Source organism: Perca flavescens, chromosome 23, assembly GCF_004354835.1.
Source record: "Perca flavescens isolate YP-PL-M2 chromosome 23, PFLA_1.0, whole genome shotgun sequence".
Classification (NCBI taxonomy): domain Eukaryota; kingdom Metazoa; phylum Chordata; class Actinopteri; order Perciformes; family Percidae; genus Perca; species Perca flavescens.
Genome location: NC_041353.1, coordinates 13,746,155 through 13,774,129, shown reverse-complemented (window position 1 = coordinate 13,774,129; position 27,975 = coordinate 13,746,155). Strand labels below are relative to the sequence as shown.

The following is a 27,975-nucleotide window of genomic DNA, read 5'->3' as shown; positions in this document are numbered from 1 at the left end:
TCCTAGATAGTGGACTCGTCCTTACACTGCCATGTTGGATGGAACTGGCTCTGGGCTCTCTGGCGGACGGACTTCCCAGGAAACTTTTTTGCCGTTTTCCTTCTTTGCTCAGTCGCTGCAATTTTGACCTTATTGTAAAGAGGAGCGGGACGTCGCAGTGCATCCCTAAACGGCATACATTTTTTGGCACCCCAGTCTTGCGGACCTCCTGGATAAATCAAACCGGTGTAAGGGGGTCGAAGGAAGGCCACGGATGACCGAGGGATTGTTTAAGTATCTTTTTGGATCTCATATAACGAGTTACAGTCGTTGCAGACTTTATAAATTGATCACTAATAATGAGTGGACATCCGTCACAACGGCGGCTAACAAATGTCGGTTCGATACTACTGACCCCGCAGGAAAATGAATCCCTTTTCAATTACCTTGGCAGGAAATGTATGGTAAGTTTTTTTTTTTTCTATCAAATTGTTGTACCATAGCTGGCTAAGAAAAAAAAAGCTAATACAGCTAACTTACACCGTGTTTCCTGTCCCGAGACGGGAGATAAGGCAGTAGCTATGAGGTGTAACGGTGTGTTTGGGACCTACTAGTTTTATGCTGTGATTTCGCAGGTAACGTGTATGTTTCCCTGGGAAACACTTGAGACCTCTAACTCGAGAGGTTGGTTTGTTTTGACAGCAGAGGCGGCGAGGGAGGGCTGGGAGCGACCGACTGGGTTCAACGTCCCGTTTGGGACGGTGACATTTAGGCAACGGCAAGTTTGATTCTAGCCCTCGGCCTCCGCTGGTACGCCCTTAACTTTAAGCCTGTCACACCTGAAATCGTCCAGGAAATCCTGACATTCCGCTGTCACCTAGCCTGGCTGCACTAAGCCTAGCATTGGCAGAGTGGAGTTAATTGTCGGGGTTTTTGGAGGAGCTGTTAAATCCATCAGCGCGAAGCAATGATTTTTGCACTGGCATTACATAACATAGCTGGATCTTAGTTGTTTTCGGAAGAAAGGCGAGAATGTGCCGATCAGACTTGGTTGAGGACTAGCTAAAAGTCCTCCCAATGCGAGAATTTTTTTAGTCACAAAATCTTAAGGAGAAGGCAGCAAGAGTAGCCTGCTGTAGCACAAGTGTGACTGCAGTCAAGATGAGTAGTGCACTGTCACGACTCAATATTGTGAGATGATTGAGTCTGATATTACGTAACACGTGTAGAATTCAGCTGTGTCATTTTTATGTTCTCCTTGTGCACCGTGTCTCTACACAGCCCCATTCCCAGTAGATTGTAGCCACATTTTATGAAAGACATTTGCAGAGCTGCACTAAGAACATATCTTAATCTCATATTTCTTTTACATGTTTTGCTTTTTCATATTCATGATCATGCAGGACAGGATGTTTTCCCCCGTTTTCCTATTAGTCAACCATACCCACTGGCTGGTCAATATCTCTAAGGGAGACGCCAGCCACCCTCCTGAGGAAACCCATTTAGGCCGCTTGTACCCTGGATCTCGTTCTAATATGAATCAACTATGTAAACAATTGGAGCAGGTAAAACTAAAACACACTCCGGGGCATCAGATAGAAGATGTTTGCCTTCCAGAGTGGCTTTAATGTTTGACTCCCACTTTTTTTGCTCACATTTTAGCTAGTGATTAGTAATTTCACATCCATATTCTGGTTGTCTTATACAATTAATTGGGAATTGGAAAGAATGGTAGACAGTAATGTAGGCTTAATATAGTAATGCACATGCAGATGCATACTCTGATGGGTACTGTGGCTTGCGGTGTTGTGTATCTTGCGACCAGCAGACATAGAACAGTTTTGACCCTTTGTCTCACCAGCATTCTTAATGTAGTAATGAAACTTGCAAGCCTTTCACTGTAACGTTGGTGTTGCTAAATCAGCCTATATCCTCAACAAGGTGTGTGTTCAGAAGGCCTAAAATGAGAAGCAAGGTGGGAGATCCTTTCCAATTTCCTCTTAGCAGCACAGTTATTTTCCGTCACAATTTGAAAATTGTATTATTCCCCTGACCATAGCAGCTAAGTAGACTGTCATACCTTCACCTGTTATTGATAGCCTTTACAGATTTAGCCTTTACCAAGTTTGCTCTATAGATATGGGTCAGTCCAAGAAGCGACGTGTTTAACACACGCAGGCGGGAGACGAAAGCGTACATATATGCATTTCTCTTGCTTAGTGTGTAGACTATGACCCAAACGGGACGTTGAACCCAATAGGGCTCACCTTGTTGCAGGGAACCAGTCATGCTCTTGGCGTGTGAGGATTCTGTGTGTGTACGTCCATGTTTTTGAAAGGCTACCTCTCCCATGGCACATTATGTCAGGCCTGTATGTTATCACATGGTGGGATGCCCTGCCTCCTCCTTTTACAGGTTTCTGAGGCGTGTCTTTCTACACTCTATAACCTGTTTTAAAAATCCAATGACGACACTCTTCTGGCATTCTGGCAAATGTGTCACTCAGCATGTGACACAGACTTGGAATCAAGAACATTCCTCACAGTCCTACGCTCTTGTATGTCAATACACGTCTTTGCATGCAGAGAGAGTTTGGGAGAGGCAGACTGTGTATGTGTGTGGGAGAGAAAGATTGGAAGAGACAGACATTGTCTGTCTCCCCCAACTAGTCTAATTAGAATGCCCACCAGTGATTTTGAGGCTGGCTGAGTGATTGCGCCTTATTTAATGTACTTATTATGCAGAAAATGTAAGAATCACAGAGTCACCTTTTTATTTTATTTTTTTTTTAGCTGTTTTCTTTCTAAGATGCAGAGCTATTAGTTGGCTTCGTGCAGCTGAATTAGACTTGATTTATTCTAGCTGTAAAAGGCTTGTTTGTATACCAACTAATTCTTTGAAATTAGCTGAGCTCTCCTGGCCGGTGTGTCTGCTTCAAATCTTAGCAGTAAAGAAGGAGATTTTATTTTCAACAGTGATACGAAGGGCAACCTTTTTTGCACAGCATTGTTTCGGGAGTTGTCTTTTGTATTGTTGCTCTACTGACATCGAATTAAAATTGCCCACACAACAAATTCCGTGGCTACCTTTTTTTGCCTGTTGCTTGGACCGTGACTGTCTATCGCCACGAAAAGATTCCATGACCCTACGGCGAGGCAAGTGTCCATTCATATCATTAAGAAATACATTGATTCTTTCTTTATATTGTGATGTGTGTGTAATAAATTAGTGACACTGATTTGTGAGATCAAACATTGTTTGAATCTTAGATTTGTCCAAAGAAACATACATAATAGAGAATACACATCATGACATTTATGGTTTGTTGTGTAACTTAGATCATATTTTAGGAATTGCACACAAATGTTTCAACCTGCATTATGATTGTCTGTCTGAATAATTTAGCCGCCACACACGTGCATCAAGAAAAAGGAACCCCCACAGGTACATACACAGTGGTCTTACTCATTAGTTTTACTCATTGGTATTCCTTCTGCTGCTTTCACCATCAGCAACACTGTCTGACTGGGCAAGAGGTGGACAGGGTCCAATTCACACTGTGTGTGTGTGTGTGTGTCTGTGTGTGTGTCTGTGTGTGTGTCTGTGTGTGTGTCTGTGTGTGTGTGTGTGTGTGTGTCTGTGTAGACTGCCTGATCAGCAGTCCTGTCCTACAGGAAGTCCCGTGGTCGGCCTCCTTTGGTGATTTGTGCTGGAGAAGTGGAACATGACTCCTCTTTTCCCCCACTTTACCCTCATTCTCGCCATTCTTTCTCTCTTTTAGTCTCATTCACATTTGCCCATTTTATGTCATCTGCTCGTATCCCTCCTTTTCTGTCATTCCTATTAGGGCTGGGCAATATATCGATATTATATCGATATTGTGATATGAGACTAGATTTCATCTTAGATTTTGGATATCGTAATATCGTGATATGACATAAGTGGTGTCTTTTTCTGGTTTTAAAGGCTGCATTACAGTAAAGTGATGTACTTTTCTGAACTTAACCAGACTGTTGTAGCTGTTCTATTATTTGCCTTTACCCACTTAGTCATTGTATCCACATTACACATGATTATTTATCTAAAATCTAAGTGTGAAGATATTTTGTTAAAGCAACAATTGTCAACCCTAGAATATTGCTGCAATATCAATATTGAGGTATTTGGTCAAGAATATCATGATATCTGATTTTCTCCCTATCGCCCAGCCCTAATTCCTATTTCTCTTTCAACCCTTTTTTGCATCTCTTCCAACATTCTTTTTTTCTTACTGTACATCACTTCTCTCCTCTTTAACATCTACACTCTCCCTTTGTCCCTCTTCTTTTCCTCACTGCGTCAGCCACTGATGCGGTCTTGTTTTTCTTCCCACTCCTTCCTATCTTTTTACTCGCTTTCTCTCCGGAAGAGCTTTTGAAGAGGTGTAATGGGGCCTAATTTGTGCCAATATGGAACAGCTTGACCAAATGGCTGATGCACGACATTCAAATTAGAACGTCAGCTATAGTTCACACTGCAGAAAGCAAGGACATAAGTGAGCAGTTTTTGCAAACAGAACCTCAATGTCCTGACTCTTTTTAATCCAATCAGAATAAAATGCTGCCTTCTTAAAGGTAGTTTCTAGACTCGCTGCATAGAGACAGTAATTGCAACCTTCTCATTTCACAAATATTTTGATCACAATTAGGCCTGATAATTTGTGTTTCACAAAATGTTGTGTGAACATCTCCATCCATCTTCATCCGCTTATCTGGTGTCGGGTCGCGGGGGGAGCAGCTCCAGCAGGGGAACCCAAACTTCCCTTTCCCGAGCCACATTAACCAGCTCTGACTGGAGGATCCCGAGGCGTTCCCAGGCCAGGTTGGAGATATAATCCCTCCACCTAGTCCTGGGTCTTCCCCGAGGCCTCCTCCCAGCTGGATGTGCCTGGAACACCTCCCTAGGGAGGCGCCCAGGGGGCATCCTTACCAGATGCCCGAACCACCTCAACTGGCTCCTTTCGACGCAAAGGAGCAGCGGCTCTGCTCCGAGCTCCTGACGGATGACTGAGCTTCTCACCCTATCTCTAAGGGAGACGCCAGCCACCCTCCTGAGGAAACCCATTTCGGCCGCTTGTACCCTGGATCTCGTTCTTTCGGTCATGACCCAGCCTTCATGACTATAGGTGAGGGTAGGAATGAAAACTGACCGGTAGATCGAGAGCTTTGCCTTCTGGCTCAGTTCTCTTTTTGTCACAACGGTGCGATAAATTGAATGTAATACCGCACCCGCTGCGCCGATTCTCCGACCAATCTCCCGCTACATTGTCCCCTCACTCGCGAACAAGACCCAAAGGTATTTGAACTCCTTCACTTGGGGTAAGGACTCATTCCCTACCTGGAGTAGGCACTCCATTGGTTTCCTGCTGAGAACCATGGCCTCAGATTTAGAGGTGCTGATCCTCATCCCAGCCGCTTCACACTCTGCTGCAAACCGATCCAGTGAGTGCTGAAGGTCACAGGCCGATGATGCCATCAGGACCACATAATCTGCAAAGAGCAGCAATGAGATCTCCAGCCCACCGAACTGCAACCCCTCCCAACCCCGACTACGCCTTGATATCCTGTCCATAAATATTACAAACAGGATTGGTGACCAAGCGCAGCCCTGGCGGAGGCCAACCCTCACCTGAAACAAGTCTGACTTACTGCCGAGAACCCGGACACAGCTCTCACTTTGGTTGTACAGAGATTGGATGGCCCTGAGAAGAGACCCTCTCACCCCATATTCCCGCAGCACCTCCCACAATATCTCCCGGGGGACCCGGTCATACGCCTTCTCCAAATCCACGAAACACACGTAGACCGGATGGGCATACTCCCAGGCTCCTTCCAGGATCCTTGCGAGAGTGAAGAGCTGGTCTGTTGTTCCACGACCAGGACGGAATCCACATTGTTCCTCTTCAATCTGAGGTTTGACTATCGGCCGAACCCTCCTTTCAGCACCTTGGAGTAGACTTTACCAGGGAGGCTGAGAAGTGTGATACCCCTGTAATTGGCACACACTCTCTGGTCCCCCTTTTTGAAAAGGGGAACCACCACCCCAGTCTGCCACTCCTTTGGCACCGTCCCGGACTTCCACGCAATGTTGAAGAGGCGTGTCAACCATGACAGCCCCTCCACACCCAGAGCCTTGAGCATTTCTGGACTGATCTCATCAATCCCCGGGGCTTGGCCACTGTGGAGTTGTTTGACTACATCAGTGACCTCCGCCTGGGAAATTGACAACAATCCCCCGTCATCCTCCATCTTTGCCTCTAACATAACGTATTAGTCGGATTCAGGAGTTCCTCAAAGTGCTCCTTCCACCGCCCTATTACCTCCTCAGTTGAGGTCATCAGTGTCCCATCCTTACTGTACACAGCTTGGATGGTTCCCCACTTCCCCCTCCTGAGGTGGTGAACGGTTTTCCAGAAGCACCTTGGTGCCGACCGAAAGTCCTTCTCCAAACTTCTCCCACACCCGCTGCTTTGCCTCTTTCACGGCAGAGGCTGCAGCCCTTCCGGCCCTTCGGTACCCTGCAACCGCCTCCGGAGTCCTCTGGGATAACATATCCCGGAAAGACTCCTTCTTCAGTCGGACAGCTTCCCTGACCACCGGTGTCCACCACGGTGTTCGTGGGTTACCGCCACTTGAGGCACCTAAGACCACAGCTCCTCGCCGCAGCTTCAGCAATGGAAACTTTGAACATTGTCCACTCGGGTTCAATGCCCCCAGCCTCCACAGGGATGCACGAAAAGCTCCGCCGGAGGTGTGAGTTGAAAGTCTGTTGAACAGGGGCCTCCTCCAGACGTTCCCAATTTACCCCCACTACCCGTTTGGGCTAACCAGGTCTGTCCAGAGTCTTCCCCCACCCCCTGACCCAACTCACCACCAGATGGTGATCGGTTGACAGCTCCGCCCCATCAGTCCGAGTACAGTAAATGCAATGAGTCTGTTACCTTATTTGACAGAAATCTATGCATTTTCCTGTTATTTCTGACAATTTGATAAACAATAATGTATAAATAAATCATGGGAGGGTTTGGTACAGCCTGACTGGAGATAAAACTGAGATTAGCTCTCATATTCAAGTATATATTCCGCTTGTTCAGTGGTGGTTTGGTAAGTTGCTCTTAAAACACATTTAGAGAGGATTTGAATTGCTGTTTTTATTCTCAATTCTTGTCATTTTGTTGCTGGTGATTTTCCTTTGGGGCTGGTTAAAGGTGCCGTAGGTAGGATTGGGAAGATCCAGGACTTGGCCAAAACCATCGACAACTTCTCAGTCCCTTCCCCCTTGAGGACTACAATGGAAATAAGTTTGTAACTTTCTTGTGTTATCCTCGACAGTTCTGTTAAATGTGCAATGTCACTGTGATGGCATCTTGTTATGCATTTATTTCTGTTACGGTCTAATAAATCAAATCAAATCCCTTCCCCCTTTCCGCTAAAGCCCAAAACGGTCTTTTAAGCCCCTCCCCCCACAAGGGAGAATGAATGTGTGTGCATGAGCAGTGATTGACAGGCAGTTAGACGCCCCCTCTGGCCCTGATTGCTGCATCTCATAAGAGGGCTGTGGATTTTTGCAAATCGCACTACAGGTTGTAGGTGGTGCCAGAGGAGCCAGATTTTTTTTCATGTAGTTCTACTCGAACAGTTTCAGTAAATATGACAGAAAGTTAGTTAGTTTTATAAGTCTTACCTACTGCAGTTATAAAACCTCTTTGGGGGGGCGCCACAAAATCCTCTAAACAAGAAAAACCCTGGCTTCATCATTGTAGCAGAACTATGTAGAAACTGAGCGTGTTGGAGAACAAGTACATAAGAGACAGATCATTTAGCCGTGAGATAGTGTGAGTGTAAGAGTTGAGCGTTTTTTGTCGGGTTTTGATGACGCCATAGACGGAGCTCCACTTCCTGCAGCCTTTGGCCCTGTCAGGAACAATCAGCGCTCCATGGGCAGATAAAGCCCCGGGGTCTCCTAGCCTGGACACAATTACTGCCCATTGTTACAAAGAAATTCCATCATGAAGTAGAATTCATATTATCATATTTGTTTTTATAGATTTAAAAAAAAATCTATATTTAAGAATTTCTTATCCAAATCCTAACAAACGAGCTGCAGTGCTGCTAAGAAGCGAAATGTTTTGTATGAATATGAATATCTCGTACATGCAGTGCTAAAAAACTAATTGCCTCTCTGGCAACAGTTTTAAAGTCATGTTAATGCTGGGTTAAGTTGCATGCTTGTCAACTAGTAGTTGGACTGAGCTATACAATTGAAATCAATATTGTATATTGTGGGAGAATACACTGATAGGCTGATGTTCTGCAGCATAATTCCTTCTGCGAGGTCACACTCTGATTCACACGCCATCACTATGGTGTGGAACGGCTCCTCTGCATGTGCTCGTGTCATTCTGTTACCTCATGTTGCCTGTGTTGTGTGCAGATTAATTGTTACATCATGCAACATTGCTACAAAAAACCCAACTCCCTATGTGAAGAGCTGTGGTGCGTTATGATCGGGTCTCATTAGTCCTGCTGGAGAGACGCGTTTTTCCGGAACCTTTTGTAGCATCTCAGGAACTAAATTCTTGGTTCCTAGAAGAGAGGTGAACTGCAGAAGAGATTTCAATGAAGGCTTTTCCACAGTACGTTACTGCAAATAAAGTTGCACTAAAAACATTTAGTTCCTTCACTCAAAAAGTACCTGCTAATAGCTTCAGATGATCCAGGAGCTAATCGTGGTGGAGTTTATTGTCCTGAGATTTTCTGGCTGGTCAAAACAAGCCTTGAGTCATTCATATAGGCAAACCACCAATATTAGGACTAGGGACGGGAATTTCTCCTAATGTTATTGAAGTTTAATCTACAACTGTACTGTTGCTCACCTCTCAACCAGTCTACGAACGAGCAAGCGTCTTGCTGCTTTTCTGCCTCTGCACATCTGCTTCATTCAAACATCACATTTACACAACACTGAATTACAACAAGCAACGCAAGGGCCTGGTATGTCATCTTAAAGAATGCAGTAGTTCCTAGAACTATTGTGTTGAAAAGGCCCAGAAGATCACCAGGCATTTGCCTTGTAGGCGCTATTGCTTTTATCTGTGTGGTAATGACTGTGAACCCGGGCCCCTGAGTGTGTGTGAACCCCTGCAGCAACCTGTTAAACCAGTGGGAGTCTGATCTGGTCTTGCGATCGTGTGTGTGTGTGTGTGCGCGCGCTGTATGTACATGTCATTAGGCAGTTTGTCTTTAACCCCACTGCTTCCCCAGCATTACACAACTAAACTACACGTATGTTTAACTGATGATGTAACGTTTAAAGCAGAGTCTTAAACTAGTTATGATAATACTTGGCTCTGGTTTATTTGTTAGTTTTGATCTATCTTCAATTACTTGGCATGCACTTAAATATGGGTGTGCAGCATGTAAGATGCTTAAGGTAACTAGGGCTGGGCGATATATCGATATTATATCGATATCGTGATATGAGACTAGATATCGTCTTAGATTTTGGATATCGTAATATCGTGATATGACCATAAGTGTCTTTTCCTGGTTTTAAAGGCTGCATTACAGTAAAGTGATGTTGTAACTGTTCTATTATTTGCCTTTACCCACTTAGTCATTATATCCAAATTACTGATGATTATTTATCAAAAATCTAAGTGTGAAGATATTTTGTATAGATATATATAACCTGTTTATTATTTATTTATTTGATTTTGCAACTGTAAACTGAAATAGTCTGTTTCTATGAAACTACTTGTGACATGTTATATTTGGCTTTGACTTTGACTGAACTGCTCTCAGTTTGTGGAAAAGAAATATCGGGATATATATCGTATATCGCTATTCAGCCAAAATATATCGGGATATGACTTTTGGTCCATATCGCCCAGCCCTAAAGGTAACCTTTGTTTTTAGGTGTGTGTGTGTGTGTGTGTGGCTTCTTGGTGACTCCCTTTGCATTATTTAAGTGCACACTTGCTGTCAAGATTAACTGTCCTTTAAAACCGATTTGTTACAATTTACTTAACATACCTGGACATGTGTTACATACGTAATATAGCGACAAAATTGTCTTAATGATTTCCAACAGTTTAATGTTTCGTCTCACAGTCATATTTCTCATTTGGCATTGACGGACTCTTTTCTGACAGCTGCAGGGCAAAGCGACTTGACCCTCACACACTGTCACTGTGTGTGATTAGGTCTTTATACTTTCATGCTAACCATCACACACTCGCATTAAAGGCATTGATCCTTGCCTGCACTTCTAGGCCCATTTCAGATAGCTCTAGTTTTGAAATGTTCTCTTTTTGTTTGTAAAACATGTGTGAATAGCTGTATTTAGATCATGCCACTGATTTTCTTTGAGATTTAGGTCAGGGCAACTCTAGGATGTAACTATATTTGTTCGGAAACTATTTCTGCAAAATGCTGTTAACACCCTGTTCCAAGCTGCACCTTCCTTTTATCCTTGCATATCTCACAGTGCCTGCAGCTGGAAAGCACGCAGCACAGCATTTTTTTAAACAACTATCATGTATCATGTTAGGATTATTGTTCGGTGCATGATGAGTCCAGTTGCTGCAAGACATTGAGTTTTGAGTTCTGCCTAAATACAAGCCGATGACGGGCCACTTGGTATTTGTAAGGAAATGTGGCTTTGTCCTGAAATATGTACAATATATCTCTTTAAAAAAAAAAAGGCAGCTCCTAATTTTGCCAGATGTGCATAGCATACACTTCTTGATTATTGGCTCCACCAAAAAACATTTTACCATTTGGCACATCCTTAAAGATGGTGGGCTTGACTTAATATCTGAGTGATGGGCTTGGGAAAGTAGCACAGAGGAGGCGGGGATCCATAAATTAATTAGAAATAGAAAAGAAGTCATTGCCACCTCACTGACCAAGGAGTTTGGGGATTTTGTGGCTGATGTGATCTTTTTGAACCTCCAGTGGAATGCTGTACTGTACACACAGACTGATGCAGTGCTGTATCGCCAGCATCGCTGCTCACAGATCTGGAGTTTTGCAAACACAGGCTTGACTGATTTACATAGGTGATTAGTTAACAAAAACCTTGAAGCCCACGTTGTTACTACAGTAAGTTGTAATCCGTTCATTGGCTTAATAGGAAACCATCAGTTTATATTCAGTTAGTACAGTATTCATTTTATTTCATCACCATCTTGTGGTGTGCTGTCTTAAAACCCCTGGGAGATACATTTATATATCGCTACAAAAACACACTGCTTATGTAGTATCCGTTAGTCACACTTATCCTGTGTTGCTTATCTCTCTCTCTCCCTCCCTCTCTCTCTAGTCATTGTCTTCAGCAGTGGTCCAGGTGTTCACAGCCGATAGGAACTCCAGCTGGACCAAGAGATGTTGCGGAGTGGCCTGTCTGGTCAAAGACAACCCCCTACGATCCTACTTCATCAGGGTCGTGGACATCAAGGTAAGTAAATACGAGCGCATCTGCACATTGATGAGTCCCATCATTGTGGTTCTGCACTGTAGTAGCTGGCAGATGATGCATACTCAACCACAACTAATATCCAGTGACGGTTCACCGCCATTGGATATTCATGACAACCTTTATTTATTTTTTTATAGCCGCACAGTAGAATCTGTGGGATGTCGGCTCATTTAGGACATATATAGCATTAAGCTGTCTGTTGTACTATAGGTAGGTATAATTTGTATTTATTGAATTTCATTTATTCAACCTGGTCTTTGTGTTTTTCCCACAGGATGGTAAGATGATGTTTGAACAGGAGCTCTACAACAACTTCAGCATCTACCTCCCCAAACCTTACTTCATCACATTTGCTGGAGATGTGAGTTTCCCTCTTGACTGCTTTCTCTTGTTATTTCTGATCATCTGTATTCTAGGTCAGCACCCAGATTTGGTCTTAGACGAATACTTTTTATTTATTTTCTTTTTTCTTTTACATTTTGATATTCATGTTGATTTATATGTATTCATGAAAATGTAGCTGGAGAGGGAGGAGGAGGGAAGCAGTATTGTTTAAGATAACCTCAGTGTCTGCCTCTCATGCAATCAAGGTCTATACATAAGAGACATGTCATTGAGGTTTACAATTCAGTCATTGAGAAAGGCCACTGATATCATCAAAGAAACCAATTATATAAATGAAAAACTTAGCAAGTCAATTGACAACACTTAGCCACTGCTTTTAAAGACATGTTCTCAGAGACTCTTCTATCTAAGTGGTGCAAACAATGTTCGGTCACTTGTAAAGTAAATTTTGTTTCACAAGTGTTTCTCTGTTTGTTCAGCCAAACAAAAAGCACCTGTCTGCCACGTTGTAAACACTACACACCTGCATTACTGACGTATTCACAATGGCCTAGTAGGTCCAAATTGTGTTGTCAGGAACCAAGAAGTGGATTTGAAAAGCACTAAAAAAAAAAAAAAAAAAAAAAAAGTGGCTATTTGAATTAGAAACCGATTAAAAACTGTTTATTAATGGAGATGATTTTGTTCAACAAAACAAGTATACATAAGTCTTAGTTTGCTACAAAGCTTTTTTGTTTTTGTTTATAATTCTTCAAAAATGTCTATACACAAAGTCTATTGGTAAACTGCCATTAGAAGCACGTGTGAGCCAACTTCCAGGTTTGCCCACCAAAAGACAATTTGACATCTATTCCCATCATGTCAGACAACATTGTTTGTAAAAAATCCTAACTTTATGTCACATTTAAAGCACTTTTGGAATTTATTGTTAGCAGGATAACCCCTTGAGATGAAGCATCTCGTTTTCGAGGGGGTCCTCGAGACATAAGACATTACAGCACATGTGCATTCACACTCGCTAGTTCTCTCCCTCATCCCGTCTCGCCCACCCTACCCGCCCCACTGACTCCTTATGGAAAACAAATCTGTGTATAATACATATTGCAGTATTAAGAGACATGACAACATTTAGACCATACATACACATATGCATATACATACATATATATACATAAATACATAATATACATACGCACACCTACACCCATACTCGCAAATAAAATGTGAGTTTGGTGATAAGACTGAGACTGTATGCACATCATGGTTTGGAAATTCAGTCAAGGATATGAGGTAGTTAGATAGGTAGTTTGCACTTGACAAGAAATAAATTGACTTTACAAATGTATTTGTATCACTTTTTATTTAAAATTTCTTTTTTTACAAACTTTGGTTGTGTTCTGTGTTTGCAGACATGCCAAGTGGGTCTGAACTTTGCCAGTGAAGAGGAGACCAAGCGTTTTCGTAGCCACGTGACAGATCTAATTGGGAGAAGACAGAGGAAATCTGGTACCTTTCTTACTCCTGCTGCCGACATGCCTACAATACCTACTGTACCTACTGACCTAACTTGCTGAAAAAAATGACACGTTTAGCAAATTTTTATCTTGTGTTTTAAAATAATTATTTCAAGTCAAACCATTTTACTACAGGGATGACAAATTCATTATTTTGAACGTTTTCAAAATAATGAATTTAGCAACAATTTAGGAATGGTTTGTGTGTCTTTTGAAAGGTGCAATTAGAGGTTTTGGCTTGACCAGTGTGAGCACAAGATCAAATTAATTTCTAAACTTGTCATTATTTACAGCACTCAACCACACAGAACTGGGTCAAAAAAAAGTTCTGAATTTCAATACATGAACAAAATGAATTCGAAGGCACGGGACTGAATGCAACAATGTATTCCAGCTGGCATGTGAGATCTACTCTGGGCCCAACATTTGAGTCTGTTTTTTTAACCAGTCCTTCAGCAGAGTGTCATGTATTGAAAATGGTTGTGTATTTTTCTTGCCTTGGTCTGTTACTATATACTATACTATCAGATCTTCTTCTGATCATCTGTGATCTCTTCCCAGTTCTTAGAACCTTTGATAACCCATATCCCCATTTTTAAACTTAAGGTGCTCGCATGAAATTTACAGTCAAAGAACAAAACGATTTAACAATTCTGTCTTTCAATGAAAGGTCATGTAAAAATCCAATCTATTTGTTCACCATTCAAGCATATCTTCACGAAATGTTCTCAATTTTGGTGCTGCGATAAAACCTTTCAGCCAGTTTGTGCCTTTGTCACAGAAACTGCTTACAGTCAGCGGGAGGCCTCTGGATCAGCTTTCTTTCAAATGTTTATGATAACTCGGACACCACCAGATTTCTTTTTTTTTTTTTTTTTTTTTTTTTTTAAAACCTCAGGGATGCATCACAGCACTGCAACCAGGGGTTTAATCAAATATGCTGCCTGGCCCAAGGGGGGCACTACAGTTTCAGGTTAAAATGAGCAAAAGACATGTATGAGCAGCTGTGAGAAGGAATTCATCTCTCATGGGCATACTATTTCCAGAGATGGCATGTCATGCCAACAAAAGAAATGTGTTTTTGTTAAACAAAGTGTGCTTAACATTTACATGGTTTTCATCCAGCACCAACAATTAGACTTTGGGACTGCAAAACTAGAAGGCAATCCTACAACTTTGTGTTTTGCATTATAACTTCTATCTTATCTAACTGAGGAAAGGAGCCACACAGTCTGAGGATTCAATTGAGAACACAGTGTTTATGTGAAGCCGTTGTTTATTTGAAATGTATTAGTACGCTCAGGCCTTAACTTTCATCATCACTCGCTTGATTAAGACCGTCCATCTTCCTCCTTCCTCTTCTGCCGGTTGTTTCCTGACCCCTCCACTGGATTCTTCTTTCATCTTTTCCTTTTCACCCCTTTGCCTAACTGGGTGCCTAATCTTATCTTCAAGGCTTGGTCTGACCTTCATCTATTGAAAAACTCAAGTCATCCGTAGATTGAAGTGTGTTTGTCAATGTCATTGATTAGTGGTTACTGTATATTCTTTATATTACTTTATGGGAGGTGTGTGTGTGTGTGTGTGTGTGTGTGTGTGTGTCTAACTTTGCTTAGCAATCTTTTCAAACAACTTCTCTTTGTACATCTGCACTCTGACTCACGCGCACATCTTCGCTTCTCACTAACAACAACCCACTACTGAGCACAGGATTGTAATGATTGCATTTGTCTGTGTGTTCACAGAGAAAAGACGCGACCCTCCAAATGGTATGTTATCCACTGTTTACTGTCGATAGCTTCACAAATAAACAGAATATAATCAGACCTGTGTCTGGCAGCATTGGCAACATTTGTGTCAATCCGTTTGGTATGTTGTCAGATGGGTGAACTTTCAGCATCATTCAGATTTTTGTGCTACTTGGCAACAATACAAGACTGTATTTGATTTCCTAACATTGTGAAAAGTATGTTCATATTCTATTATGAAAGATCAACAAAGACTGATTATACAAACACTGACTAGTTAAATTGCACGTATTGTCAACTAAATCAACAGCTGTCAACAAACTATGTACTGTATTTACATTGTCTAGTAAGACATCAGCTGTGTCCCATTTCAGTACAGCATACTAATTCTAAGCAGGTGTGTTTTAAAAAGGGACACAAAGTTTACACAAAACAGTCAGTATACATACTAAAAACACTAGACGTGTGAGTCTGCTGTTGATGTACCCTATTGTCCCACAATGCAATGCACAAAGGAAATGGAGGAGCTGCTGCATAGCGGGAAAAACAAATTGTAGATCCAGGAACAACTAGAAAACAAAAAAAATAACAGATGGCATTATATAATTGCAGTTTGATGGATATGTATCAGTGAAAGTCTTGTGATCTTCAGTTGTTGTTGCTTATAGAGCCGCTAATGCAGGGTCGGGAACTTCTTAGAAATAACAGTTTTGTTGTGTACGTTATGTGTATATATTTCAAATGAATGGAATCCTGCAGGAATCTGGAGTTAAAGAAAGCCCATAGATCAGAACACCATTACAATGCAATTACACACAGTCTAAGATAACATTACGGCGTCCTGTGGTGGAGTCTTGATTTGTGGACGACGTGCCCGTCGTGGCCCAACCTTCACTCAGTGTGGTCTGATGATTAAACAGATGGAATACTTTTGTGGATGTGCCCACGTTTTTGTGGAGAGACAGCCTTCGAATGACACAGGAGGGAGCCAGTTTGGGACTGACAGACAGCATGATTTGACCCAGCTGGCTTATTAATATATCTGCGTGTGCGCATGCAGCCGTGCAAAAAATGCCACAATTCCACGTTTAGCTGACGCTCCTATTCAGAGCAGCTTTTACGGCGGGGGGACTGGGGATGCTTTACTTTGGGTCACATTTGGTCAGATGCCATATATGGTCATACATGACGTACCTAAAGCACAATGTAACTCAGAGCTATGCTGTAAACCATTTGGGGATAATGGTTGACTTCATGTACAGCCAAGGATGATAATTTCTCTCTTATGTCGCCGTTTTTTAAGATCACATGTGTCATCTAAAAGGAATGCGTTCCATTTACCTGCGCCTAATCATACTGTCGTGCATAAATGTTTCTACCAGTTTCTATCTCGGCTTTGTCGTGCATGGTTTCAGTTTCTGAACAAGTGCATTGTTGTGTGTGTGAATTGGTCCTTGTCCTCCCACAGGAATATCTTCTCTCCATCTCCATCTGTCTCACTCTAACTTCCCATTACAGCATCATAGCTCTGTTACTGTCATCTCCAGTCTGTTTTTTTTTTTTTTTTTTTTTTTTTTCCGTCTATTCTGCCCTTTTCTCCTGCTGCCCTTTCCAGCTCTCCCCTTCTCATAATTTGTCCCCATCTGCCCTCAGGGCCCTCCCTTATTTAATATGTCTTCATTTCATTCTTTTCTCTCTTCTTCTTCTTCTTCTTCTTCTTCTTCTTCTGCTTCTTTCTCCTTTATTGCTCTGGCGTCCTTGCGTTTTCTCCCCCCAAAGATTAACATGGGATTATTATTCATGGCTGGGTTTTAATGGTTACATAAAACCCAGCACTAAATCCAGACTGATTTGCTGGGATTAGATCCATTTGTGTGTTTTTGCAGGGAGAGGGAGGAGATGGTAGTGGAGGTGGGTGGAGAAATGTTTGCAGGGAGCCAATCCGAGCCAGATAATCTGACAGCGCTCCCTGCTGAGATTGGAAAGTCAAGGGAATAGAAAATCATTGCAAAACTGCTCCAAAATATGCAGAGCTCAGACCGACGGATAAAGCAGGGAAAGAGAAATTTGGTGAATAATTTGCATAGAAGAAAACTGTTGCCATGATGGAAGGAATGTAAGAGAGAGAGTAAACCTTGGCTGGCTGGCTAACTGTTGGCTGGCTCTTCTCCCTTCTGATGGCGCGTAAACTCCACCAGATGTCTGAGGATATTAATTCAGTAAACTGTTGCACCAAGTTGGCTTATTTTACTGCGCTGGTGTTTTGGAAACCTTTTGGGATCATCTTGACTTTCAGGTTTCAGCAAAGAAGAAACCCTTTTCCCCTGAGAAGACTGGAATCAATACTGAAAACGAGACAACAAGTGGATTGTGCTTTTTACCTGCTTACAAAGTCCTATTAAAGAGGAAGTTGACCTTTTTGGCAAAGCACTCTGTCCCTGTTGGATGACAATATTTCTTTCTTGACTGAGAAAGACGTCTTCTCAGTCCGTTTCGGAACCACAAACCTACGTTCGGATCCGTTTGTTTAAACCAGGATCTTCCTTGGGGTCTCCATCTGAGATTGTTCTCACCGTATTGCTCATGCCCAGTCAGCTGCTACCATGATGTTCTGCACCACCTTCCTGTCTGCTCCCTCTGATGAACTTAATTGTGACAGCAATGGAGGAGGAGGAGCAGTAGGAGGTGGAGGTTTGAGCCCAGGGAGCTGCCTGTCCACTTTACACTGCCTGGTGCTCCCTCAGGACGAACTGTACCCATCGCTCCCGGACCCGCCTGCTCGGCTCTCCGTATCCCCGAAAGAGCCGGCTCACAACTTGGTCAACAAGATGCTCCTTGGTGTCAGTATGAGCACCTGCAGAGCAAGAGATGGTGGGTGTATATGGGACAGGGTGAGAAGGCGACGTAGCCGGTCAGCCTCGCCCTCACCCAGCAAAACGCCCCAGAGTCCCTGTAGGGAGAGCGTTAAAGGTATGTGCTATAGCTGAGGCACTGGTACCTCTCATTGTTGATTGGAAAGGCCCGTTGTTTGGCTGGATGTGTGTGGTGGAGTTCCTGTTAGTGTCTGCTCAGTTTGATAGCTTGTTAGCAGTTCACATTATCATGTGTAATTTATATGACGTGGGTGTATCTGGGTCGCATGTGCCCAGTCCAATTCAATTTTATAAAACAAACAAAAAGTAATCTGTCCCATTCTCTACATTGTTGTGTTAACATAAATATTGTTCTCCGTCATTGCAGTTAAAATGGGTTGTGGTGTTTGAGATTGTATGGCTTTTTGTTTGGTCCATTTGTGCTGTTAGTTTGGTAACTCATTGTTATTTCTGCCTCTCAAGGCCAGATGTGAATCTCAGTAAGACTTTCCTGGATAAATAAAGGTTTTAAGTAAATAAAATAATATTAATTTACATAGCTGACCGTTTGGATGATTGATTGAGATGTGTATCAGTCTGCAAAAGTTGGCTCACTTCAGAATTGATGTCATTTGGAGAGGAAATGAGGCTCCCCAAACTGACAACAAAATGTCTCGACGACATTGTAAGCTGTGGTCATAATGTTTTGTTTAGTATCAGTCTTAACCGCTTCTGAACCTGATATACTGAGTTGATGCTATAATCCTATATATTCCAAGATATTTTCACACCCACAAACCCAGATAAAATTGCCAGACCTCTCTGTGCCAAACATAGTCTGTAATAGCTATTAAATAACTGATTACATAACTGAGGGAGCACTGCTGGCCCTGAAACGCCCCGTGCTTAGAATTCAACTTGGACCCAAGGTCATTATTTGAATGAAATGTTCAGTTAACATGCCAGCATTGTCACAATTATGCCAGACACATCATTTGGAGCCTGTGTGTGTGTGTGTGTGTGTGTGTGTGTGTGTGTGTGTGTGTGTGTGTGTGTGTGTGTGTGTGTGTGTGTGTGTGTGTGTGTGTGTGTGTGTGTGTGTGTGTGTGTGTGTGTGTGTGTGTGTGTGTGTGTGTGTGTAAGGTTCAACATTTAAAAAGTACTCCTCCTTGAGATGTAGTGGGAAACCTCACAACATATTTTGAATGAAACTGACTGTCTTCCATGCATTCCACATGCTGTATTATATTATATACACCCTAACTTTATTCTCTGTTATTTTTAAGGCCCGACGTTGCCCATGGCTACCGTCGACATCAAAAACCCAGAGATCAGCAATGTTCAGCGTTACCATAACAACTCTCAGGTGAACAACATTGTGCACTCGTCCTTCCAGAAGAGGGAGAAAAAGGGCAAGGCGAAGAAGAAGAGGTTGACCAAGGCAGACATCGGCACACCGAGCAACTTCCAGTGAGTCAGCACAGGCACCAGTAGGGTGCGGTTCAGTTCGGGTGGTGGATAAACATTGTCATCCCCTTATAACTGTAAAACCTTGTAGCATTCAGCCTATAGGTGGCACTACATGATAAAATGATATGGCCATAACTCGGTGGTCCTGTTTCTCACTTGTACTGTTCATCCTTTAGCAGAGCCCTATCTAGCCGTCTATCTGAATCTGATTCCATGGAGAACAGGATACAAATGCAGATTGAACATTTGTCTGTATGAACCGACAGTACAACAGCTACACGACTGTCGGTCATTGAGTTTATTGTACACACACGTTTCCAATATGACATGTTGCCCCAGAGTCCTATATCCCTCTCGTCCATATAAGCTCTGGTGAATGTGGAGGAATTAATCCAGACTGTCTCTATTCAGGATCCAATCTTATACAGTGTGTAGTATGATTGGTAATGCAGGGAGATCTGTGCTGTGCTTTCAGGAATAGTCAGTGGCAGCTCTTATAGTCTTTTCTTGGAGAAATGTACTGTACATAGCTTCCATCTCCTCTCCGTTTCTTTTATGTGATCTCACATGCTCTGTCTTCCGCTTTTCTCACAGGCACATCGGGCATGTAGGATGGGATCCGAATACAGGTTTTGATGTAAGTGCAACACAAGACTGTAATGCTAATGTGTGTTTGTATGCGTGTGTCTGCGCACGTTGGCAGTACGTGACCTCTGGATATTCTTAAAACTTGGCCCCTAGTTTGTCTATTTGTCGGTCACACACACCTCTTCCAGACAGATCTTTCAAATTTAATATGGGCTCCCAAATGTTAAGCCGAGCCAAGTCGTCAGGCGGCGTTACGCAAGGAGATTTTGCAGGGAAGAGAATCAACCTGCATCTGCATAATCCACAGACTCGTTCCCAAAAAGCATCATCAGTAATTATGATGGATGATGAGTATGATGTCATGCAGGTCAGAGGACTTACTCGGTCAGGAAATGAAAAAGATGAAATTCAGATGATTTTTTTTTTTTTTTTTTTTTTTTTAAGTCAATGCTTTCAAGGACTCAGATTGATTTGAATGGGTGACGTCCGTTACATAAAGCTTGCTCACCCCTCAAATCGTTAGGCTTAAAGCTGGAGCACAAATAAATGGATTCACAAAAAAAAGCATGGGAGGTATTTTTTTAATCTTACCAGCTAAAATGTTTTCTTGTTTATTTTGTTATCCTTACACCATAGATACTGTAGATAAAGCGCCCACCACAGCACGTCAGCTGTGGTCAACTTGAACAACAGTAACAGTGGACATAAACAGCGACCGGATTGTTGTAGGAAATTAGCCTAGAAATCTAGACGCAACCTAGCGGCAGCAAATGCAATTTGCAGCCAGGGTCAGTCTAGCAACTCCCCGTTGGCTTGCGAGCTGGAAAAACCAAATTCTGGTCAGGCCAATCACATCGTGTATAGAGTCGGTGGGCGGGCTTAACATAAGGACGGCAGAGTTGCGACGGTTCCGCGGGAATTTCCTGCTACTTGAAAACAAAGACGATGGCGGCGGCTTCTGTTGCTGCTGGCGAACAGCGGTCTTTCGAATCGGCTTTGGCTTGATGTGGGTCTGGCTTGTCAGGCAATAGGAAATAAGTGTTATGGTAAAATCTGAAGATGAGGATCATAATCTGCCGAGAGCGGTAACCGCACCAGGATTTGGCATTTAGCACAGTTAACCTAGAAACAGGACATAATGGCACAATGTAATACTGTATTATTAGGGGCTTTCTCTTCCTCTTCTCATCATCTCTGCTGGCTACCGAGCACAATATGAAAACCGAAAACGGCTGAAGGAGGAACTTTTGTAACCCATAATTATAAAAGGCCCTGGCCAGATCTGATCTCACTTTAATCTCTCACTCAAACCTGGGTTAATGACAACCTGGTAGTTGTTACCCCACTCCACCAGGTGGCAGCGTAATGGCTGACATTGTGGTCTCATTTTGAGCTATCTTCATATCTGAAAGAGTCTTCACATAGGCCAGTGCAACGTCACAAATGAGAAAAAAGAAAGTTGCCTCTCACAGACTCGGTCTTCCCTGGATAAACCAGTTGATATGGTTGAACAGATTTCTAACAGCCAGTGTCAAACTGTGTAATCCTGCTTTTTCAAATGCCCCTTCTAATCCTAACTGCAGTCACATAATGTGTCGCAGAGCTGCAAAGCTCATAAATACAGATTAAAAACCAGTGAAATCACATCACAGATCTTAACGTATGGGGCATGAGATTCTCCGTTTTCTTTCTTCAGCTAAATAACTTGGACCCAGAGCTGAAGAATCTGTTCGATATGTGCGGCATCTCCGAGGCTCAGCTGAAGGACAAGGAGACCTCGAAGGTTATCTACGACTTCATTGAGAAGAAAGGAGGCGTAGAAGCTGTCAAAAATGAGCTACGGAGACAAGGTGAGGCACATGCCCTGTTGGGAATACACACGGTCTTCTGCCCTTTAAAAAGAAAAAAAAAAAAAATGTTTACTGACATAGCGAAAAGGAATTGGGGGATTGATTTTTTTTTTTTTTCCTTTGGACAAAAAATGAGAAGATCCCAGTCTTTTGCAAAGTCCACAGTCAACTACGCTTTGCAGGACACTTATTATTATTATTATTATTATTATTATTATTATTATTATTACACTTACTCCATTATGAAATATGTTTTTTAAAAGGGTGATTTAAAAACAAATCAGACAGACGGTCTAATTAGTGTGGTGGTTTTATCCCCAGGTCCGCCCAGGTGGAGTGGTACGTTTCTATGCATGAGCTGCTGTGACAGACTGCGCATGTTATGTGGGATTGATTTAAGAATTCAATTCTATTAACTGCATGATGCTTTGACGCTAGCGAGAATTGGGGAAACTGATGAGCATTTTTGACCGATGTGCTGTGAAATCCTTTGACAATGCAGATCTTCAGTCTGTCCCTTCATGGAATTATCTTATTTAAAAAAATATATATATAAAATATGAATATGAAATTTGGATTTTCTTCAAGGCTGCAGTGTGAATTCCGAATAAACACAGTGAACTCTGCGTAATGACCATTACTTACCTTTTTCTTTTTTTAACTTCCCAAGTTTTTTTTTTTTTCTCTCCAGCTCCCCGCCCCCTCCATCCAGAGGCGGCCCTCCTCCCCCACCCCCGCACCACAGCTCAGCCCCTCCTCCTCCCCCCCCTCCTCCTGCCAGGGGGCGAGGTGCCCCGCCACCACCTCCCCCCTCCAGAGCACCCATCTCTGCGCCCCCTCCTCCCCCTCCGTTTCGCCCGGGCATGTCCGCTCCACCGCCTCCCCCGCCCAGCCGAGGCACTCTCCCGCCTCCCCCGCCACCGGCCCATGCCTCGATTCACGCGGCGCCTCCCCCGCCACCTCCACCCTCATCCTCATCCTCAACTCCGTACAGTACCGGCGCGCCGCCTCCTCCCCCCCTCCTCCCCCCGCCCCCTGGCCCTCCGCCCCCCGCCCCTCCGCTGCCCACCGAGGCTAACGGCGGGGACAGCGGTCTGCCCTCAACCGGCAAGCCGGCGCTGCTGAGTCAGATCAGAGAAGGCACCCAGCTGAAGAAGGTGGAACAGAAAGAGAGGCCGGTGTCCAACAACACCGGCAGAGACGCACTTCTGGACCAAATCCGACAAGGAATCCAGCTCAAAGCGGTCAGTGGTCATTGGTTACGCGACGCACCTCTCGAATCTAATGTGCACTCGTGTGTATCCCGGGCTTTAACCCCGCGCTGTCTTCTTTACAGAGGGAAGACAACACTGACTCAACCCCTTCCACCCCGGCTCCCTCGGCAGGCATCGTCGGGGCCCTGATGGAGGTGATGCAGAAACGGAGCAAGGCTATCCACTCTTCAGGTACACACACACATTCACCAAGCATTCACCATCCACCCAACTAGCTCGTAATGTTTTTTTTGTTGTTGTTCTCCTGCCTCCTGTCATGCACAGTAGAAATCCACAGGAATGTGTACATGCTGTTATGGCGTTTTTTGTCATTACATCAGGGGTGTCAAACTCATTTTCACTAAGGGCCACACTGGGGAAAAAAAGAATTACATCAAGGGCCAGACATGTACATTTTATTGACATGCTTTTATTTAATCGAACAAGATCAAAGATCTGTATTATTGCATGTCTCATATAGTCTTCTCACTTACCGCTTGGTCGACATAAAGCCCCAAAAAGTGTAACTTAGCCATCAAAGAAAAAAGCGACACAAAAATATCGGAGGAAAAAAAACGTCAAAAAATGCTGGAAAAAGTGCCAAAAGCATTGGCAAAAGTGACAAAAACTTCAGATAAAGCAACAAAAACTAGTTGGGCCAAAATGTATTCTGAACCTAAATTAATCTAAACCTAAATGTGCGAGGGGCCGGTTTTGGCCCGCAGGCCTTGAGTTTGTCACATGTGCATTACATGGTACCTGCTCGACTCGCCTCGACTCTACTCAACGCGCTGTACGGCCGTTTTCCATTGCAGATTTTAGAGTTTTAGCGTGGCTGGTCATCATAGAGGCGCCGCAGTAAACTGCCGTGACCTAACGTGACACACACACACACACACACACACACACACACACACAGAATGTCGAAGGTGTGTTGTTGTTGCCACAGCCAGAAGACAAATTTAGTTTCAAATGAAGCTGGAGGCAGCAAAAAAAAAACACAGCTGGCTAAACTATTTAAAAATAGTCACCTCACGTCACCTTTTTAGTATCGCCTCAGCTCGCTTGGAACCTCGACTGAGGAGGTACTAAAAATAAGTATCTGTTGGCAGGTACCAGGTACTTTGTTTTTTCGTAATGGAAAACCAAAAAAGGCGAGTAGAGTCGAGGCGAGTCGAGCAGGTACCATGTAATGGAAAAGCGCCATTATTAGTTCAAAACTTGCCATACTTAACATGATATTACATTTACTTGGCAAATGCTTTTGTCCAAAGCAACTTACAATAAGCTCTGATTAGTCCATAATTAATTTGAGTGGATGCTGGGGACTTGGAAGTTAACGCTGCACGAGTGCTTTGAGAAGTTTACCCTGCCTCTCAACCTTTTTTTGAAAATGGAGCAGTTGCTTGACACTCCGACTTTGAGTTATTTCCTGTACTGTGTCAGATGACGCACCGTCTCCAAAATACAAATCAGATTTTCACCAATTCCTCATCAGTGTCGAACAACCTCCCAGGTTCCTTTTTATTTATTTTTTTCTCCATTTTAAGCCTCTCAGTGGAGGAGACGTTTCTTCCCTTAAAATAGATTCAAAGAAGACACAAAAGTGAAGGTTTACTCTTCGGAAGACAAACAGACGGAAACACATTACACAGTTCTTGCTACCGCAATCTGGAAAAGGAATAATTCACTCAGTGTGTTTTTATTATTTCTTTGCCTGTTAGAACATTTTTTCAACTGTTTCAGTCCACTTCATGTGAACGTCTTCTTCTCTTCCGCAGATGAGGACGACGACGATGAAGATGAGGAGGACTTTGAGGATGATGATGAATGGGAGGACTAGCGATGTTTTGTCTTTTTTTTTTTTTTTTTTCTTCTTCTTCCTGTTTTCCTCTCCAACCCGTGGATGATTATGACACTAAAATAGTTTTCGTCTTTCTAAAAAGAAATCTTTAATTTCTAAATGTAAATGTTCTATCAATTTGCTGTATATTTTTGTTGCCTTCATGCTTTTTTTTTAATTTTTATTATTAATCTGTGCAATACCTCATTTAGTCTGTATATGTTTGTCATTCTCATTATCTTAGGTTGTTGTATCTTCATCTCTCAATCGTGTCTGTCTCTACTCCGTTGGCTCCATCTCTGATATGTCACATATCTCATTTTAACCGTGTTCTGCTCTTTCCATCGTTCTGCATCTCTTTCTCCTCCTCCCACGTCAACAACTCTTTGATGTTCACCTCCATCTGTCACTCGGCCATCCTTCATATCTAGTGCCTCCCATCACACATGTTCTCTCCCCGTCACTGTCACGCTCCCAGTCCCGAGATTAACGTGCAATTTTACATCAAGTTGTCTCTTAGATTTGAATGTTTTCTTTTCTTTTGGTCATTGTTTGAAGGGTGGGCTTAGTCGCCGCAAGTCCTCCATCAGTTGTCAGTCTTCATTGTTCGTCAGGATGAGGGGGGGGGGGGGGAATTGAAATATTTTCATACCCTATTGCTCTCTAGTTTATTTTTACTTATTCAGATGATCCTAGTTTAGCACTCATATTTTCTTAAAACAAAGAAAGAAAACAAGGAAAATGCTCTTTTTGGAATATTTAGCTTCATTTGCTGTCGACTGTAAATTTGCTCTAGAGTTTTGAGTCTTGTTATATTTTTGCACATATTGAAAGAGGAGACTCGCTGCATGAATACAGGACATTTTCAGGTCTGTATCATTATGGAACATACATATGCTTTAAGTAATGATGCATTATGCATTTTTTACCGTTTACCCATGACACTACATACAGTACACGCACGGAGGTAGTAGCTCACAGTGTTATGGCTGGCTATCTGCTGTGAATTCTTCTTTTTTGTCACTGTCACACTACACATTCAGTTGAAATTGTTCTCTTCTTTTTTTTACAATAGCAAGCAGAGTATTAATAAATGCCTGTTTGTTTGAATCAGGTTATTCATCATGTAACGCTTGAGGAATAAAGACATTTTAGTTTTACACACCTGATGCTTTTAATGGGTCCATATGCTAAGTTACTGTACAGAAACAGCGGGGCTAAAGTAGTGTTTTGTGCTGACACAGTTTTTAGGGAGAAACTCTAGATTCATGGCATTATTCAAACAAGTATCAATATTTTCTTGAATAACTAGTAAATCATGAGGTAATATAGGAATCGCTTATAAAAAAGAACTGACAGTGGTCAATAATTCCCTACAAAGGCGAAATATTCAGATGTCACAATGTATTTCATCCAAACTAAATAATATGTACCAATAATTCTGGCTATGTGTAGATTTAAAGGACAATACTTTAAATTCCAAATTGTTACAACAATTTTAAAAAAGGATTTGAAAATCTTTTTGATAAATGACAACTGTCCCTATGTGGTAAAACCATGACTGTACTTTGCTAACCAGCCAGAGTACATATGTGTCTCTCTTTAAAGTAAAACTAGCTACTGCAGACACAAGTGACATTTATGGAAAAATGCTGAAACCATAATATAACAGTAGCACAAATGGGGGGGAAAATTAAGCAATATCTAAGTTGGCTAACATTAGCCAGCATATCCTAACTGGTCATCCCAGACCAAAAAAGGCTGTAGCAGCAAAACCTCTTGAGTGCATTTTATTGTGAATGACCTTAACTTTTCATTTGTAAGAGGAAAGTGTGTTAATTCCTCTTTCAAAAGTTTTAGTCTCACTTTAAGTCTTCGTATTGAAGGGCACCAGAGCTGCTAACCCTTTTTCCTTTAAGAGTCAAACCTAAAGCTTGACCTTCCAGGATTTCGCTACGGCTGCCATGTTAGCATTTTGCACATGCTAACAAGTAGCATGCCAATATTGCTGTTATGTTGTGGAGAGCAGAAATACAGAAACGTCTTTACCACAGTGTAGCAAATTTCCAGAAAAAAAATGTCAAAATGTGTCTCTTTTTTTTTTCACTCTTTGACAGTTAGCAAAAAAGGAATGTTGGTGTCCTCTTTAAATTCTGTCTTTGAGAGGCAAATTGCCATTTGTTGATGTCAGAACTGACCTCTTGTTGAATATCAAGATACTTTTTGTGGGAAAACCTAGCCATGTTTTCGCTGATTTTCTGTAGGTGACTCGGTTAATAAGATGTTATGGACGCCAGGCCTTACAATTGAGGCTTGACAAATAATGAACCCTTACATTGTACACTCCAATAAAAGGTTGATATTTACATACTCTGGCATTTGGGCTTCCTTTACCTTACCAAACTGTTATAATACATTTTTTTCCCCCCAAGACCTGTGTGTGTGTGTGTGTGCGTGTCATCACCTGCAATACACAGCCAGACAGGGAGTTGGATAGATCTGGGAACAGCTGAGCAGAGGATTATCATACCATTTCACCCACTGAGCCAGGTAGAAATGAAAACTAGGCGAGTGAGGGACAAAGCATAAGCATGGCCATTCAATATTTTTAGAAGTCACTTCAAGAACTGACCCTGTATTACAACAATGACCACAACAATTCTATGCCTGTACCATTTATTTATAGCTGATTGTCCACATCAGCTGAGAGACACCACACACTGTAACAGTTCTCTTTGCTGCAGAGTTTATGAGAGGGATTAGAGCGGGAATGACACTTTCCACAAACACCCCTGACCAACACACACAATACACACATAGAAACAAACAGAAGCATTTATAGAAGTGACACTATTTGTATTTTGACAATTGTTACACTCAGTGTAACTTTCTGTCTGATGAAACTTGTTAATAAGTATAATAAACTGGCTACAATATTACATCACCTGTGATGCAAAATGTTTGCAACTCTTTGCAATCGAGGCTAGATAGCATACATAATTATATACATTAT

The 27,975-nt window shown here is 42.4% G+C and overlaps 1 protein-coding gene across 1 annotated transcript; it reads left to right on the top strand.

Annotated features, from left to right (window-relative positions):
- Positions 1 to 27,328, top strand: LOC114550402 (neural Wiskott-Aldrich syndrome protein-like). The gene is made up of 11 exons (XM_028571152.1): positions 1 to 443; positions 11,344 to 11,478; positions 11,774 to 11,860; positions 13,254 to 13,350; positions 15,104 to 15,127; positions 19,245 to 19,428; positions 20,023 to 20,065; positions 21,713 to 21,882; positions 22,558 to 23,110; positions 23,203 to 23,311; positions 24,901 to 27,328. Exons 1-11 carry the CDS (start codon positions 339 to 341, stop codon positions 24,960 to 24,962), a joined length of 1,569 nt encoding a protein of 522 aa, XP_028426953.1. The 5' UTR covers positions 1 to 338; the 3' UTR covers positions 24,963 to 27,328.
- Positions 27,329 to 27,975: the final 647 nt, after the last annotated feature.